Source organism: Vicugna pacos, chromosome 7 (assembly GCF_048564905.1).
Source record: "Vicugna pacos chromosome 7, VicPac4, whole genome shotgun sequence".
Lineage (NCBI taxonomy): Eukaryota > Metazoa > Chordata > Mammalia > Artiodactyla > Camelidae > Vicugna > Vicugna pacos.
The window spans coordinates 74,352,921-74,371,992 of record NC_132993.1 but is presented as its reverse complement, the minus strand read 5'-3'; the positions used below and the strand labels follow the sequence as shown (position 1 = coordinate 74,371,992).

The window sequence follows — 19,072 nt, the reverse complement described above, 5'->3', positions numbered from 1 at the left end:
TAAAAATGAAAAGTACCTTTATGAAAGTAAAACACTGAATATGTGATTTGCTCCCAAGAGTCAACGTTCGGGCAGTAACATACACACAAACTTCCTAGAAGGAAGAAGGTATTTAGTATAGTTTAAAAGAATCACAAATAAAAAGTTTCCTAAGCTACTTAACCTTACTTTTAATCCTTTAGATGTTCTGCTTCAACTTACCTGATAGATTATTTCCAAATTCCAGAAATGGACTATTAATAAGTTGCTAAGAAATTTTGGTTAAACGATTACTCAGCACATGCTATAAGCAATGTATTGTGGTAGGTATGGAAGGCTAGGAAAATGCATAGAGACACGCTCCTGGATATGAAATCATGGGAGTCTGGATAAGTTTACAAAGCTTCATAAGATTCTCCTGATATACACATATTGCCCCATGCTCTTTTTTAGCTTGTTTTCCAGCCATTCCTAATAGCTATAGACCCAGTTTATCAAAAATATGTCTCCTCTTTACAGAAAGTTTCCAATCTTCTTTTTTATCTCGAGTGGAAGACAAACTGGGGCAATGAGAGTACATGTGGTGTGTGAGCCCGTCCCCACACATATCTGGGTCACTGAGGGCCAGGACCCAAGGGCAAAGGTGAGCTCCTGGGATAGAGTGGCCTTTCCAGATGAGCCCTGATGGCTTTCACTTACCTCACCACTCCAGAACACCTCACCATTCCCACCCTCTTCAATGTGTAAAACTGTCCATCACCTCTAGCAGCTGCTGCCACTTAGAAGGACTAGATAAGTCCATCAGTGACCTACAAATGACGGCATTACGCTTAAACTGATACTTCTAATTCTAATGCTAGCATTTATGAAATTACCTGCAGTAGGAGAGTTCTGGGATGGAAAGGAACTTGACAAGGCGTCTAGAAACCTGGGTTCGAGTCCCAGAGCTAATATTAACTAGCTGTGTGAATTCAATCATTATTATACTTCAGTGAATCTCAGTATTTCCTTTACCATACTCCACTAGACTTCCTTTATCAAAGAATCATGGTAGTGAAAAAGGTCCACTTTCCCTAAGAAGGTTATTTAAGGACATGTTTAAGCATTTTCTTATACCATTTGTCATATGTGACCATTTTAAATGACTTTTAAGACTGCAATATGTTGTGCGAAATTCATATTAGTGCAATATCCTAAACACGAAATAACAAAAAAGAATAACTTTATCAGATAAAAAAGTAACAATTCTGTTAGGTTTTACATTACTGTTATGGGGAGAGGGTAATTGCTCAGTGGTAAAGTAGACGCTTAGAATGCATGAGTCCTGGGTTCAAACCCCAGTACCTCCATTAAAATAAATAAATAAATAAACAAACAAACAAACAAACATAATTACCTCCCCACCTAGAAAAAAAAATTTTTTAAAGTTGGCTTACTTAAAATTACTGTTATGGTTAATGAGCACTACAATGATAATACCTTTTCTTTAAAATTACAGCAAACTTACTAAGAATAAAATAATGCTATACTAAACCATAAACAAAAATACCAATTATAAGAGTTACAGAAGTCCCATTTACCACTTGGGCTATTTTCATAAAGTAAATATACTACCAACAAGAAATCTACTAGTTTCTTCTGTTCTACGCACTATGATCACAGGGAGAAAGACAAATTTTGCAAACAGAGCTAAAATTTCAACCTCTCCAGTAATAAGGAAATAAGAATTAGAAAAAGGCACTCTATTTTTCCTTTCAAATTAGCAAAGTTTTAAAAATGATAATGAATTCTGTCAAGGGAGCAATAGAAAGAACATTCTCAAATAATTGTAGTGGAACAGTGAACTAGTACAACGTCTCTGAAAGGCAGTTTTGTGGAGGATTAAATATATTCACACCTGTTGACCCAGTAATTCTTCTTTTAGGAATCTATCCTGAGGAGTGAACATGAAATGTCAACAACACAAGGAAGATCATAACCTCCGCACACCACCCTTTAGAGAATGGAGGCTATTGTTTTCCTTGTTTTGAAGAAAGGCTAAGGTGAGATGTAGAGTAAATGTACCTAATTACATTCACTGAGAGCCATACTCAGATCTCATAAGCAAATACCTCCAAATAGTTAGGTTGTGGCTTAGTTCCCCCTCCCAATCCCAGAGAGGAGGGAAAGACACAGCAAGGGGAAACAGGCTGTGCACAGGCTCTGCAAGGCTCTCCCATCCCGAGAATTTCTTTGATAATGGAAATGGTCTACAGCTATGCTGGCAGTAAGGTGGCCACTAGCCATATATGGCTACTGAGCACTTAAAATGTGGCTAGTGTGACCAAGGAACTCTTTTTAAATTGTATCTAATTCTAATTAACTTAAATTTAAATAGCCACATGTGACTGGTGGCTACCCTATTGGACAACTCAACTCTGGAGCACTGATTCTAAACCCTGAAAGTACATTAAAATTACCAGGGCTCACAGGTGCCCAAGCTCCTCCTGAGATCAACTAAATCAGAATCTCTAGGGGTAAGACTCAGGCATCAACATTTTAAAAATTTGCCTGAGGCAAGTTAATTAAATTCTCTAAGCCTCAGTTTCCTCATATGTAAATAAAGAAAACATAGAACCTCCTTCACATGGTTCTAATGTGAGAGTCAAATGAGACAATACATATAAAGTTCTGGCAAAGAAGTTATATCTGGTTATAAAGGTTAGCTGCTATTATTATTATTCCAGAATAATTCTTCTGCTATTTAGAAGCTGAGGGAAGTCACAGTTTGAAAAAACAAAGCATGCTCTTAATGGCGTATCCAGAGATGTTTAATGAATATTCATCAGTGATGAAGATAACATCTCAAAGTTGGCCAGCCTGGGGGAAACCATTTGGACAATGAAAGCTATTATGGACAAAGTTTTCCAAGGGAAATTATCTCATTGTAAAAGGCTCTATAAAATGCTAAAACACAGGCCTAATTCTGGGAACTTGCGAAGGGCAATGCTTGTAATTATATGTACAGAAAGGAGAATTTACACTTTGTACCCCTCACTACCTCCCAGTAGGTGGTGCACAAGAAAGAACTAAAGCCACCATTGACATAGAACACGCAAGAGCAAGCCTCTAAGTACAGCTACAGGGCTGACTATGAGACAGGGAAGGGTTTCTTTCCTTCAAGGCTTTAGAAAGTCTTTGATTCACCTTCCTATTGTAAAAGATTTGTTAGAAAAATCTACATGAACTCACAATCTTAATACATAAGTAGCCTGACAAGAGCAGAGCTTGTGCCCATCACCAACTCTCATCAGCACCCTCATTGTCCAGATTTTAACCTTGAATTCCTTGGAAGGTAGCAGATTTCATTTCTTAGAGAAGGAAAATTCAGGACAAAGATGCTTTCAAGAATGCAAGAAGTAATGCTGGAAGGACAAAGTAGCTCCCAATGACCAATACATGACAACTGAATGTCAAATAGTATTACAGCATCATCATTAGTGTAAACAGTTGAAATAAGCTGAGTGTGTATAAGGCTCTGGGTCTGTCAGCACTCCTTTCATGACCCATGTGCTCTGATCTCTACATCGGTGGAAAATAAGCTCCCTATTACAGAGGGAGCCACGCAGGGATTAGACTATTTGCTCCCCTCTCCATTCCTGCTTCCCTGACATAGATTCCTGTGTGTTTTAACCACAAAGGTAAAAAATAATTTTTGAAAAGTAACTTGGGAAATACCTAAACTAGCAACTTACTAGCTGAAAACCAAAAGGTTTCTTCTCTGGCTTGTTTCATCTTAAATGTGGAAGCATCCCATTTGAAACAGGCTTGTTTTTCCTATTTCAAAGCTGACTGGGAAGAGCCAGGTGCATTTTCTACTCTCCTAGATGCTGCTGAGAAAAGAAAAAAACAGACTCTTTCACAGCTCCTGCCAGACTAACTGAACATTTTATTTATTATGATATGTCATCAGTGGCCCATTTATAAACTGCTACTGTTCATGAGAAATTCCTAAGGGAATAAAATGAAAAGGAATAAAAGCTTCATGGAATAAAAGCTTAAAATGATTGTTTATATCCAACAGACTGAAAGTGAAGTACCAGGGTAGAACCTACCCTGGTCCCGTCACATGAGCTCTGGATCCCACATGAGCTCATTACATCCCACCTTCTAAGCAAATGCGCTCTGCAGGTTATTCCTCTCTGCTACGAATTCTCACCTTTCCTCTTGCCCCTACATATCCTATAAGTGTTCAAACACAGTGGATTCTCTACTATCTTAAAAAATATATTCCCTAATTTCCACTTCCCCTTCCAGCTGCTGCCTCTCTCATTTTTTTTCTTTTTTCTTTTCTTTTTTGGGGGGGGGGCAGGGGATAATTAGGTTTATTTATTTAATTTTTTTTTAAGTGGAGGTACTGGGGATTGAACACAGGATCTCGTGCATGCTAAGCATGTACTCTACCACTGAGCTATACCTTCCCCACCAACTGCCTCTCTCATGTCTGCACATGCTGTTATAATTTTTTCAACTTCCACACATCACTTAACCCAGTACAATCACCTCAATTACCCAACACAAACCACCCAAAGTGATATCCATGCTGCTAGACCCAACAGACTCTATCTCTCGCTACTTATTAACGGTCAGCCACTTTCTTTAAGGAAATCCCCTCAGCGCTTGGCTGCTGTTAACACCTCACCGGTTTTCCTCTTCTCTCTCCATATGTTCTTCTTTATTCTTTAGATGCTCCATGTAACGTTTATATATTTCTGTTCCCAGATCTTATTTCTAAACCTCTTCCCTTTTGACCCCATACTCCTCCCATGGCTTCAAATGCTTCTTCCCGGCATACTAGCTTCTCAAATGCCAACAACAGTCTAATAACTTCCATGTTTATTCATCTCCAGTCCTGACACCCCACTTCTAATGTCCAGATCTCTTAGTTAACATGTCCAAAATAAAACTCACAATCTCCCTTTGTAAGCCCCACCAGAACCACTCTCCCTCAGTAAATGGCACCACTGTTCAGCCATTTGTTGGTGCCAAAGAAACATTCCTCTCCTTCTGGTTTATAGTAAGCCTCCTCAGTCCATCTCTAAAACTCATCTCAAACCTACCAAGTCCTCTCCACCTCTGCTGCCTATCCTCGTTCAAGGCACCCTCTTCTCAAGTGTATCGGTACAACCTCATCCAAATTCTCAGCTCCCCACTTTTTCTCTTGACTCCTTTGAGCCATTCTTCACACAGCAGCCACAGTGGTCTTTTAAAAATGCATGTCTAATCATGTCACTATCTACTTAAAACACTTCCGTGAAGGAGCATCAATGGATCTTAAAACCACCAGATGAAAACTTGTTGGGGAAGAGGACAATCACTTAATGCCAAAGTATCACCTCACAGGTTACTAATGCAAAGGTTAAAGTGTAGCTTTTCAAAGGAGACAGGCAGTCGTTACCACTCAACCAAATGACCAAACTTAGTGTCACTAGTAGTAGGACACCTTTATAATTTACGTCTCCTGCTCTGGTGCAAATAAAGTTCATAGTATCACCTATGAAGTACTGTCACCAAAAAAGTTCAACCTATGATCTAACAATGCCTTTAGGCCTAACTTCCAGTGTACAGAAAAGGTAAAGGAAAGAGAAAGAAGTTAAATACTTCTACAAAGAAACAATTAGACAAACTCAGAATATGAGACATTCTACAAGGCAAATGGCCTGGCCTTTTCAAAATGTCAATGTTATGAAAAGAAAAAAAAAAAGGCACAGAAAAAAGGAGATGGGAATTGGTCTACATTAAGAGACTACAAAGACATAAGACCTAAATGTAATGCATGAGTCTTGATGGGATCCTGCCTTTAAAAGTTATATATGTACACGTGTATTCATGTATATGCATACACATATATACATACACACAAAAAGGACTTTTTAGAAAACAATTATGGCTACTTGAATACAAAACAGTTTACTAATTAATGCAGTCAATTTCTTCAGTGATCATGGAACTGAGGTTATGTAAGGGTATCCTTAACCTAAGGAGATACATCCTGAATTATTCAGTGATAAAGTGTCACAATGTCTGCAACTTACTTTTGAATGGTTTAGTCAAAAGGATAAAATGCTATCTATACAAGTGGAGAATGATAAAGCAAATACTGTGAATGATATGATTATTTAAGTAAAAGGCACACAATGTTCACCATATTCTTGAACTTTTCTCCATGTTTAAGCATTCTCAAAATAAACTGTTATCATAAGAGAAAAAAAAAACTTTAATGACCTTATGACTCTTATGATAAAACCTAAAATCCTTCCATGGTCTGCAAGGCACTATGTAATCTGGCCCCTGCCTACCTATTCAGCTTTCTCTCACAATACTCTCCCCACCCTCACTCTACTTCAGTTACACTGTTCTTAGTTCACACACATCCTTCACGTCACAAGGGAAATATCATTTCTTTCCCTAAACTCCCCAAGACTGGTTTATGGAGGGACCTGTGGGGCTGAGGGAGACCCAGGATAGACAGGAACATATAGGGTGGATTATGAAGGAGTAAGGTGGGAAAGGAAGCAATTTGCAGGACTGAAACAGAATGAACTGGCGGAACAAAGACCTATCTGAAGATACTGGTATCTTCATTAAATCTCCATCACATGCTTCCATAGGTTCCTACAATTCTCACTCACAACATGTATCATGATTCTATTCAATACTATGTGTGCACTTATTTAATGTCTAAAACCCATACCAAATAGTAACTCTTTACTAGTAAAGGTCAGGTCAGGGTTGTTCAGCACTGTGGCCCCAATACCCAGCACACAAGAAGTGCTCCATAAACGTTGGCTCAATGAATACGACACAGTCTGGCTTTAAAGGAATGCAATTTTAGTCCAAGCGCTACTTAACTCAAGTGGTTACTGTCCACTCAAGTTGGGATATTAAAAATGGCTGTGAGATTTAGCTATTACAGTTGATTATTTAGATGGTTATTAAGGTTAATGAGCAGTTTTCTCACCAGACCATTGAAGGTAATCATACTCCTCTCATGATCAGGTATTATTTTTTCCCTCTCTATTTCTCTATCTGCAATAAGCAGATGTTAAGAGACAGAATAGGGGGAGGGTACAGCTCAGTGGTAGAGTGCATGCTTAGCATGCACAAGGACCTGGCTTCAATCTCAGTATCTCCATTAAAAAAAAAAAAGCTGAAAAAAAAAGAGACAATACTGTACACTAATAACTTTATGCCAAGCTTTGATTGTTAGTTCAGTAGGTTATAAAATGGCTCTCTTTTTTTCAGCATAGCTCTTAAAGCAGCCAAGCACGTAGGCTTAGAACCCAAATATCAGTAAGCCTGACACAAAAAGCATTTGCATTATTATATACCACTTGTTAAAAATGGAGCAGGTGAGAAAATGGAACTCGATTAAATATGAATCCATCGCCTCTGTTAGAACAATAATACAAATAATAACCATTAGAACAATAACTGGACTGTGGCTTCTTTTATGCAAACAGCGGATGTGTAAAATTACAGTGGAGAATGTAATTTAGTATATAAATATCCGTGTGCTTACTTATGTAAGAATGTGGCCCTATTATATTTTACTTTCAGGATCCATTTGGCTAAATGATGACTAAATGTGTGGAACTCAAATGTAATTGCATAAATTGATAAATACAACCCAGTTCTACCTGTACGGTTGGTGAAAACATACAAGGTCAGATGTTTGGACAATTTCTCTTGGTCTCGAAGATCATCACATCCAAAGTTGACAAGTCTAAGAACACAAAGAATAAGAAATTGTAAATGCATTTAAAAATAAGTTCCCTCATAAAGGATAAACCAGTAAAATGTACCCACAAAAGTAGAGACATGTCCTTGAGAAATTTAAGTAGATAATGTCTTTTTGTTAAAAAAAATTCTATAAAACTGTAACTTTTAAAAATACATGGTACATAAATGGCATGGCCCTGATAATACAGAAAAAAAATATTACTTTCAATGACATTTTTATGACTCTGTTCTGAGTTTACAGTATGTTTCAAAAATAAACACAACTGAATATTCATATATGCTGAAACAGCTAGTTAAATATGTAACAGTTTGAGATGATCATTACTCTCATTCAAGAAGACTTTCATTTCTTCTGTGCATGTGTGGCCTTGTGTCTATTTTTTTAAAAGGGTCTCATGTTTTTACTACATGTAAAATAGTTTGGGATGGGGGGGAGCCTCGCTTTTTGTGTAAAAAAGAAAATAGGAAAAAAGTAAAGCGACAGATTCAGCTGAGCTGCGACATCCTCTCTGACGGTAACAAGAAGAGGGTTTTGAGGTTCGATCCTGAACGTAGCTCTCTCTGACTCACTGAGTCTGTTTATGGAATCGCAGGGTGAAGAGCACTTCCACAGATCAAAATAAATGGAGACGCCCTCAGAAATAAATGGCTGAGAAAATCAATACGATTGACTTTACATGGAAACACCCTGTGTTTCTGCTTGACAGCATTGTTTATATTCCCTACAGAGAACAGAAATAGAAGAGACACACACACACACACATATATACAGAGAATATCAAATTATCCTTTTATCTGCATACCATAGATTAGGGATACATATAATCATTCTGCCCACAAGTGTCTGTAAAAATAATAATCTATGAATAGCTTACTTGAATCCTGAGTCACTTAATGATATGTCCAAGGGTGCTTCAAACTGTCAAAAAAAATCAGCAGAAAACAAAGCAAAAAAAAAAACAAAGACATTAATTAAGTGATGACAGTTCTGGAAACCAGAGCAAGCCTGACAACACTGCTCTTGTCTAAGGATGAAGCGCTCCCCTAACCAGCGTTATCTCCAGAGGCTCTCTCTCCCCCAAGGCCACAGCATAGGAGTTCATATACATCACAAGCTTGATGTACACTGATTTCTCAAAGGGCAAATTCTGCTTCACATTTGACTATCATAAATGGGTTACATCATAAGCCAGTTGGAAGGAATTGATTTTTTACAAGACACAGATGACCACACAAGGAAGAGAGGACTGGGTGTCTTTAGAAAGAGAATGAGTCAAAAACAAAGGACAGGAAAAGGAAATGAAATACGATATCAATTTATATTACACACCGGTATCAATCCTACTCAAGAAGAATAAAATGTCTGTCCATCACAGATAAAGATATTTGCAACTCCTCACTGCAAGGCTAGTGCTCCAAATAGCTTTTCCAGGAGTGATTCTAGATTTTCACTAATTAAACTATACCTGCTCATTGACTTTTCACCTTATACTCAAATCCACTGTCCTCTCACATCCTTTTGTTTATTTGTTTGTTTATTAATTAATTTATTTTTCTCTCATGTCCTTTTGGATCAAATGTTGCATAAATAATCCTTTCATGCTATCTACTACTGATCATGCCTACTACATTCTACTAACCCTCTCTTACCCATGTTTCTGTAACGTGAGGCATTCAGCTAGCAGAAACTGCCTGTGCATGCTCTTCTAACCACCAGTATTAACTGCATTTGTTACAGCGCTGAAGTCTTGAGATGGCAAGAACTATTTCACTTGCTCATACGAGTGACTAACACAACAGCATCAAGAATATTACAATGCTATTTACAATAACAACTCCTTAAAAGGTGGCAATGATACGATGATAAAATTTCCTGCAGCCCAATCTCTGGACTTACCATTACGTTAAAGTGCTCATTCGAATAAAACTGAATACATTTTAAGATACTCCTTGATTTCTAAAAGAGAAAACAGAATAAGTGACAAATTGACAAACACCAACAAAAATACTAGTTTAAAGAGAGAGAGGAAAGGAAGCAGCCAAGGAGCAAACAGTAATGAAAACCTTTTCATTATCTATAGTAAACTTTCATTTACTATCCCCATCAATGAAAATGTAGTTAATTAACAAGTTACAATAACAATAATGTCAAAATTAAAACACTGCCATAAAAAGGAGGGCCAGTGGAGCACTTTTTACCTTCAGATCAATGTAGTACAGTCTCTGCTCAGACATGTCCCACTGAGCCCAGACAAAATCTTCGGCTACTTTCTCTCTTGGGAGTTGGCCAGAATTTTTAATCACCTAAAGAGGCAAAGAGATTTTAGAAATAAATAACTATTTTAAAGGAGAACATATCTGAGTTTCATAATTATTTTGCATAATCTATCTTGATAATACATGTAAATATTTCCACAGTTTATTTTTAGTAGCTTCCTATCTCCAACACATACACATGGAAAGTCTTTCCATAAAAGATTAAAGGCATAATTTCATTACTTGCTCTTCCCAAACACTCAGTAATAAACTATTTTATTTATTTGACAAAAAGGCTGGGGCTGTTGAAGGCAAGGCCACACCTACCACAAATCAATAGCTGGGCTAATAGAATATTCAGAGCTTCCTATTCAGGACATAACCCACTCAGGTACCTGCAGTCCAGCGGGCTTTACTGCCAAAGGCAGAAACTGAGGCCAAGGAAGAACTCAGGCCTGAGAGAGGAGGGTACTGGGCAATGATCCCAGAGCTGCCCTAAACTCTTCTTGTGGCTTTGGCCGTGCTTCTTACCTTCATGGCTTCCACATGAGTATGCTGATACTGCCCTTCTCTCAGCAATACTTAACTGTTCATCCTTCAAGACCCACCTTCAGCACTGTCTCATGCACAAAGCCCTCCCTTACCTCCCAAGATGAAGGCAGGCTCTTTGGCACGCTTCTATCACAGTTACATTTTGATCAATCCTATGAGTCTACCTCAATGAGTAGACACTCTACTGCAACACCTTTATATTCTCAGTGGCTTGACTGTTTCTAGCATGCAGCAGTACTCAAGGAATACTTGTCAAAAGAAGGACAGTGAAATACGGAATGCAGGGGTAAACTGTCAAGGAAATGGTAAGCGTAACAGGAGGAATTAAGAATTTACTTTCCTCCAAATTCTCATCAAGCAAAAGTATTGGAACAGATGAATAAAGAAAGAAGACAAGTTGATGGAGAAGAAATGAGGAAAAAAGGGAACACGAGAAAGGTCCATAGTCATACCTAAACCCTCTCTAATCCCAAATGGGACTTCTCCCCTGAGGCTAAGCTGGAACTCAAGGGAGGCATAGGGCCTGCAGAATCACATGCCTGTATTTCTTGTGTGCCTGGTTCCATCACATTTGGGCCAGAGGAAAGTTATGCTGGAAAAAGATCCAAGAGTACCTGTCTGACTCTAAACTTTAGGGAACTCATTTTGTTTCCATTTTTCTGAAATGTTTTAGGTTGATAAAGATTTTGGGAACTCTCAGATAAAGGCATATACTAACAAGAACATGATCACTGAAACCTAGAAACCCAGGTTCACATCACAGTTTTGTCCCTCTTGAGAGTTACCTGGACTCTGCAAGTCTAGGTTGCTGTGTTCTCTGCAAATATGTGGATAATTATACCACCTCTATTGTGCAGGGATGTTGTGATGAGTGAATGGAATCACACATTACTTATTATTATTATTATTATTATTATTATTATTATTATTATTACTATTATATATTTTATATAGTCAAGCTGTCATCTAAGCCTTTAAGGATGAGGCAGAAGTGCCTCACAGAAGGGCATACATGGATGAAGCAGCACTGAGGCTGTACCCTGTTGGCTGGGAGAATCCTTTCTGGGCTGCCGACAGGTGCCCCCTGGCCTCACTCTGTCTGTAATGTCTCTCACGGCTCCCAATCCCTGTTCTTACCAGCCAGTCTTCTGCCTATGTCCATTTCCAGTTTCTGACCCCCAACTTATTTACTTAACTCTCTCCTCTAAATTCTCATCTCTGGCTTTGAGATTTGGAGCATCAATCTTTCTTCTCTGGCCTGACCCTTTTCTACCTGCTGGCCCTGTTTTTGCTCTGCCATCCATCCACTTAGCCACTGGGGCCCAGAGCTCCGACCACACACTTTTTGGTTGTTTTCCATTGACGCTTTCAATCATAGATTCATAATTAATAAATGCCATTTCCCATTTCAATTTGGTTCACATAATTTAAAATTAAAATCAGAGGACTATTTTGATACAGACTATTTAAATATTGAAAGAAATCATTTTAATATGGATAATAAATTAAGGTTTTACACAAATTGTCAAGAAAAAGATAACCCAGTAGAAAAACACAAGGATATAATTAAGCAATTTTCAGAAAAACAATTCACGTAGCCAACAAGCATGGAAGATGCTTAAACTCACTAAACGAGACAAACTCAAATAATGATGATTTCAACTAATTGTGCTCTACACTGGAATTTGACACAACACTGTAAAATGACTATAACTCAATTAAAAAAATGTTTAAAAAAATAATGACTTCAACTTAAACCCATCAAATTGGATTTTTTTTTTTTTAAAGGTAAATACACCCACTACTGGTATGGATAGAGGGACAGGATACTCTCACACTCTGCTTGCAAAGGTATGAATTGTTATAAATTTTGGGGAAAGCAATCTGGCAAAAGCTGTCGAAATTTATTAAATACATATACCCATCAACCCAAATACCCATTCCTGAGGATTTAACCCAAAGGAGTATGTAGACCAAATATATAAAGCCAAAAATATTTGAGACAATTTGTAATGCAAACAACTCAAAGGAAAAAAAGGAGTCAAGTGATAGTCATCCATGGGAGAACCGTGACAAAACTGTGCACATCCATGCCAGGGATTGTGTGTACTTCTAAAGACAATGAATTGAACCACTCTAGGTGACTTGCATTTAATTTCATAAAGTTGAATGAGGAAGGAGTGAACAATAAACAGACCCCTAGGTGTGTCAGGGTTGGGGATAGGAGACATATAGGTATGGAGAAGAGTGTGAAAGGATACACACCAGGTTGTGAACAAAAATTAGAGGTAAAAAGGCAAGGGAGAAGAGGAAAACAAGCAAAAAAGAAAAGAAAACCAAAATATATCAAATTTCTGCATATATGTTATGATCCTATTTATTATATGCACGTATGTTTAAAAACTAGAGAAAAAAGTTCTATCTCTATTTAGAAACCTATAGGGATACCTCTGATACATTAAGTAAAAAGCAAAAGCAGAAAATTAATATATACGTTATGATTCTACTTTGGTAAAAGCACGTGAATTCCCGTAACTGTGCACCTAACCCTGAGTATGTCTGTATGAGCAAGGTACAAGGCATGCAAAGAGTGACAAAGGTTGTCATTAGCTATGTCAGGAGACTGAGATTGGGGGTGAGGCAGAGATAAGGAGACAGTCAACTCCTTCATGTATCTTGTATTATTTCACATGTTACAAAGGCAAGTCTATAATTTGAAAGACACCAAATAAAGAAAATACTCTTTCTGTAGCATTAATCCATTCACAACAGTCTAGAAATGCTGCTTTTTATGGAAAATAACCTGGAAGCAAAGGAATTTCAAATATTTACCACTTTGTTTCCATCTTCTTGGATAACTTGGACATGAAATTGTTCAATATCTTTTTTAAAAAGAAACAACAGAAAGAAAGTTAAACCTTCACGAAAAACATGAGTACTTTTTTTCACCTAGCAGTTGTGAACATTATTTTTTTAATAAAAGCAAAGCAGATTAAACAATTGGCTGAAAAATAGTATCATTACAGATGGCAATCTCACAGTAAACGTTCAAAACAAAACCCATCCTTCCCTACCCTCCCTTTACAGTCTGTTTAAAGTCCAGTATTTACTGCTCCTCAACATCCACCATGCATGAAGCGTGGAACTCCTCTGCTCCCTGGGTTCCCTCAACAAGCGTTTGCCTCCCCTACACCGTCAGTCTTACATAGGGTGAATGAGGGCTCATTTGGCAGGGTTTATCTTCAATTTCCAAATACCAGACATCTCTTCATATGAAAATGTCAGATAGAAAACTCAGTCTACCCAATGTTAAGGGGAGGTATTGTCACAGGGGTCAACTTCACATTAACAGAACTCTAAACACTGATGTACAGAAGATCCCTTTTTCTTAGTAAGCAATTTCGAGTCAGCCATACGTACTTTCTGGTGGTTCCAGTTACAAAAAAAAAAAAAATGTGAAGCGGATCACTGGGCAAGAGCAGGGAAATGAATACAAAACTAACCCCTCAGGACTCTCCTTTCAGTTATAAATCAGTAGTTTCACCTTATAACATGAAAGACAGTTTACTAGATAAGATGCACCAGTGAATTTTTGTCTTTTCTCAACCCCCTGCCCCAACTTGAAAGCATCATTTAAGGATGTCCCAACCTTATCTGCCTATACCTGAATTTAACCAAGTTACTGTGTCCTTGAGTTCTGCCAAGGAATTCTAGCTTCTAATGCCTTCCCCTACCTCCATCCAAGTCCCTCTCCTTAAACCATGGTTATCCACTGTGACAGACATCCTAAAGAAGGATAGACTAAAGAAGGAAAAAATGGCCTGGACAACTTTTCTACAAACATTCTACCAGGTGACAAAACTGGAAATCCATATATGCAGGGGCCCATCATACACGGAGGCAGAGCAGAGCCTAAGGGAACAAGTGGAGGCAGAAGGCAAGTCCTGCCACAGGAGTCCCAGGTCTCCAAGTGGACCCTTGGCACTGGTGAGTGGACACCCAGAAGATCCACCATGTCCTACACTTCCCTAGGAGATGCACTGTTCGTGAAGTCCCCCATATATCACCTAAAGATACACTTACATTTCTCCTCTGAAATCAGTAACAGATGATTCTCTGGCAGAGGGTGGCTTTCAACATGTGGGTAGAGAAACTGCAAAAAGGAAATTAATCAATCATGAGCAACTATCTTGCTTACACAAATATTTCAAAAGTTGCATTTGATCACTACACTACTTATACCATAGCAGGGACTGGGAACCACAGAAGAGTTCAGGCAAATCACATTCATACACACATTACAGACGGAAGCAAGGAAGAGAAAGGAACACTTTCAGGAGCTCGGTTTTTCAGGGGGAATTTGATCACAAGTCCAACACAATTCATTTAAACGGTAAAGCTAAAGTGTAAGCACCGTCCAGGGAAGGTGCTTCCTATTTTGAATAAGTGAGTCTGATGCCAATCAGAAACAATGTAAACGACATTTGCACAGAAAGTTCTGTTTCACATGCACCAAAAAAAAACCCCAAAAAACCAAAACCAAAAAGAGTGATCAATACAATTTGTTGTGCAACTAAACCTAGTATTTAATTTGAGAGCCAAGTAAACGTACTCTCCACGACAACTTCCAAAGTCCCCCATCCGAGAAACAAAGCACAACATACCCAGGGACTTTCCAAGAAATGACAGTGAGTCACAGTGTGGCATGTGGTGGATTTACAAGCCTCAAAGCATAGAACGATTGCCACTGGGAAGAAAAGGCTCAATCCACCCCACTCCACCTCCTCTGTGCTCGCTGGGATGTGCCAGCCCACAGCACAAAGCAGGCAGCCTCCAACACAAGGCCTGACACCGTCAGCCATGATAATGAGGGCAAACTCGTCATGGGAGGACTCCAGTGACTTAATTCTTTCATCATCAGAAGAATAACCATAAATCAGCAGTTTCCTTTTGTAACTTGAAAGACAGCCTACTAGATAAGACCCATCAGTGAATTTTGATTTTTCCCTCCAAATTTGAAAGCATAATGAAAGAACAAAACCTTTTGTGTCTTTGTTTTACAGCTGGCAGCCTTTCTAAAGACCAGGAAAATTTTTGAGAAAATCTATTACCCGGTGGACAAACTTTTCGTAATGATAAATTGGAAACAGAAATTGCCTGTAGTCAAGTTTCCTGTTTAGGAAAATGAAACATTATATACCATTCTCCGCAGCAATAACATCAAAATTATAAAACACATAGCAATGCAGAATTCAGCTATGAAAATAAAATAGACCCTATTATCTCCTGATTTGTGAAATTGTACACATCAAACAAGATACTTTGTGTACAGGGGTTGAGGAGAAGCAAAGGTGAGTGACACCACACAGATAACGGAAGGGCAAACACTCAGTGCCGCAAAATAAGGAGAAACTACAGATGTGGCCTCCTCTGGGTCTGCGGAGGTGGCCAAGGCCTGCTCGCTTAGGACCGCGGCCTGTTCGAAGGTCCTGCCAAGTTCTAAATCTGTGCCTGGTCTCTGGGAAGCAATCAGTGAGAATGTGATTTTAAAAGTCTCACTGAGGTGATGGTTATTTTTCTTTCTATTATGAGGCAACACTAGAGCAAAGCCTAGAAGTGGGAATGTGAATAGGCTTCAGACACAGCTCTACAAAGGCATGCAAAGTTTTTGGAATTTTTGTTTTGTTTTCTTTTGTTTGCATTGTGAGTTGGAAACTATATAGATTATATCCTATTAGAGAAATATTTATCTTCCTAACTCTGGAGCTAGACTCTACTGTTCATACTTGTCATAGGGAGGTGTGAATGTAGGCATGGAAACAGGTGTGTAATTACCCAATGGAACTATCTGGAAGATGCACTCATGCTGGAAGGGAACTCTCAAAGGATCCCAGATTGGGATCCAAACCCCACCCTCTACTGTTTTGCTGAAGTTCCCGTGTGAAGGGGGTCAGGGCTGCCCATGTAGACTCAGGGAAATGTACTACTGGAAATCATCATGGATGATTTGGTAAGAAAAATCAGACAGATCCCAGGGCAGGGTCAAACTCAGCAGACAATGAATGGTGTTTCTCTAAAGGGGAGCAGGAGGGAGAGAGGGAGAAGGTGGGGATTTGTCAGGGATGGAGGTTTGGAGGAATTTCTTCTCCAGAGGCATAAGCATGAGGAGCAGGGAGCAGGACTGGGAACTGAGGTGGGTGCACAAGGTGCGTGCAGGTCTGCTTCACGTGGGCAGGGACTTATCCTTTGGCCTACGGATGCAGTCATGCATCATGTACTTTTAATTTTTTTAAACTAAGATAAAATGTATATAACATAAAATTTATCATTTTCACTATTTTAAAGTATACAATGCAATAGTTAACACAGTCACAACATTGTGAGACCATATACTTGTAAAAACTTTTTCCTTCCTATGGTCTAATTATCATTTAGTTGCTCCAGTCCTTCAACAATCTCTCCATTGCCTATACAGCCCGGGTGGAGATGCTAAAGAAACCAAAAGAATGGGCCAGAAAAGGGAAGTGTGCCCTGTCCCACAGTCACCCTACACTGAGGGCCGCGTGAACAGTGGCTTCCTGGGAGAGGGGAGTCGGGCAGGAGCACCACGTCAGGCCTGGCTGGTGACAGCAAAGTCAGGAGTGGTGGTGACAACGCACAACTGGAAGGCCCGGCTGACGGGGGAGTCCTGGGCACACGGGGAACAATCTCCTCTCCTAACACACACTGTGAGAGGGAGACCCAGTGCCAGAGGCTGGGAGTAGGTGGGGGAGGAGGAGGCAGATGCTCAGGGGACACAAGGAGATTGTGCAGCAATGTCACATGACTCTTGTTCTCTGCGGCGTTCCATAAAGTCACGTTCCATAAAGTCACCAGAACGCCGGACACTGGATCACTGCTTCCAGGGAAACACAAGGAGAGGGTCCTGAGAGCCTCTAGTCACAAAATTTTTGTCAACAGATTAAAACCAAACTTTGTCTAGTGTATGTTTCTGTTTAGAGACACCTTATTTCACATATATTGTTGATTCATTAGTATTGAACTCAAAGTCAAACAGCGCTATGAACTGATGCCTGAAGCAAGCTTTTCTGACTAACACACACATGTTCCTGGTAAAGCACATCGCAGCCTTCTTGCACTTGGGAACAGGAGACAGCACCTCAGCAACATGCTTGCGGGTCATTTTAAACAGTGAAATCACCATCAAAAGCCAGAGTGTGAAAAACCAGGCACTAACCCTGGGCTGCTAAAACAACATTTGTTTATGGTCTGAGAACTGATTCGAGAAGGCAGTGTCCTCTTTCTTGTTCAACCCCAGCTGGAAACATATGCATCAGGGGACAAATTTTTCACTGCTTTGTACATGTTTGCAAATGACTGGGAAAGCATCTTGAGTACTGATTTGGGGCTTAGAAATGAATTTTAGCAGGTAGTGGAATTTTTCAAATTCTATGTGCAAATAATGGAGATTGACTATATCTAGTCCACTGGCATCATACACACAGTGCTTCTGCATCAATTCATGGAGTTGATAAATTCAGGGGTCAATGGTGTCATTTAAGCATAGATATTTAATCTGTCAACTCTATAAATACATAAAATAAACCATTTTAAAACTTCCTTTAAATGTGTTTTGATATTCAATATTTTATCATGTAAAAACATTATATTACTACCAGACAAACTTTAATATAATAGAGACAGAGAGCAAGGTTTGAGCTTTGATTTCCATGTCTGCAAAGGAAGAGCTGATAATTCCGGCCATACTCATCTACTGGATTGCTTGGAGGATTAAATATGATAATGTGTGTGTGAAAGCACTTTGTAACACCACTGCCTCTAGGTTTCATGCCTTTCGATTAATGAGATAAGTGATAAAGACATGTTCACTTACCTGTACCCAGATACAGCTATCCACTGCTTTTAGAACTTTCACATTGTTAACGGGGTGGATTTCGACCAACAAAGTTAAGCACTTTGATCCTACAAAGTAAAGGACTCTTTTAATAACAAAGACCAGAGTATCACAATTTATCTTCTCCATCTAGGTCTGAACTTTGAACATGTAAATGCGTCACTTACTGTATTAGCTATTTCACTAGCAAAAGTAGCTGTCTTAAAATTGACTTTGACACTTCTTAAAATCCGAAATAGATACAGAAAACACCATAAAGGGAAAGTCGACGTGCACGGAATGAAGACCAGTTCCTACCCATTCCTCAGCCATCTTTACCAGTGCTTCACAGGCCCTCTTGGCCTCTAAGTCTAAACAAACACAACTCGATTCCGTGTCACTGCAATTCTACAGCACAACGGCAAATACTGTTTAGGACAGGAAAATAGAAAGATATTGTGGATGCATGAATGTGTTCCAGTTGACAGCAACAGGGACAGGGGCTTGGCTTCCTTCAGGAAGGGTGGTGGAGCTGCACTGATAAAGACCTACTTATGTCTTCAGTGTCACAGCTGAGCACATGTCATACAAGATAGCACTTAGAAAGAA

General features: G+C 39.1%; 1 protein-coding gene across 1 annotated transcript in view; it reads right to left on the bottom strand.

Annotated features, from left to right (window-relative positions):
• Positions 1-19,072, bottom strand: part of GSAP (gamma-secretase activating protein) — a 77,943-nt gene that overhangs the window by 40,641 nt on the left and 18,230 nt on the right. The window contains exons 6-13 of the mRNA XM_031679765.2: positions 18,464-18,552; positions 14,653-14,722; positions 13,402-13,451; positions 9,961-10,065; positions 9,659-9,718; positions 8,637-8,680; positions 7,659-7,744; positions 17-94 (exon numbers count right to left, since the gene is read on the bottom strand). Of these exons, the coding sequence (XP_031535625.2) occupies positions 17-94; positions 7,659-7,744; positions 8,637-8,680; positions 9,659-9,718; positions 9,961-10,065; positions 13,402-13,451; positions 14,653-14,722; positions 18,464-18,552 (582 nt within the window). The remainder of the gene's footprint in view (positions 1-16; positions 95-7,658; positions 7,745-8,636; positions 8,681-9,658; positions 9,719-9,960; positions 10,066-13,401; positions 13,452-14,652; positions 14,723-18,463; positions 18,553-19,072) is intronic.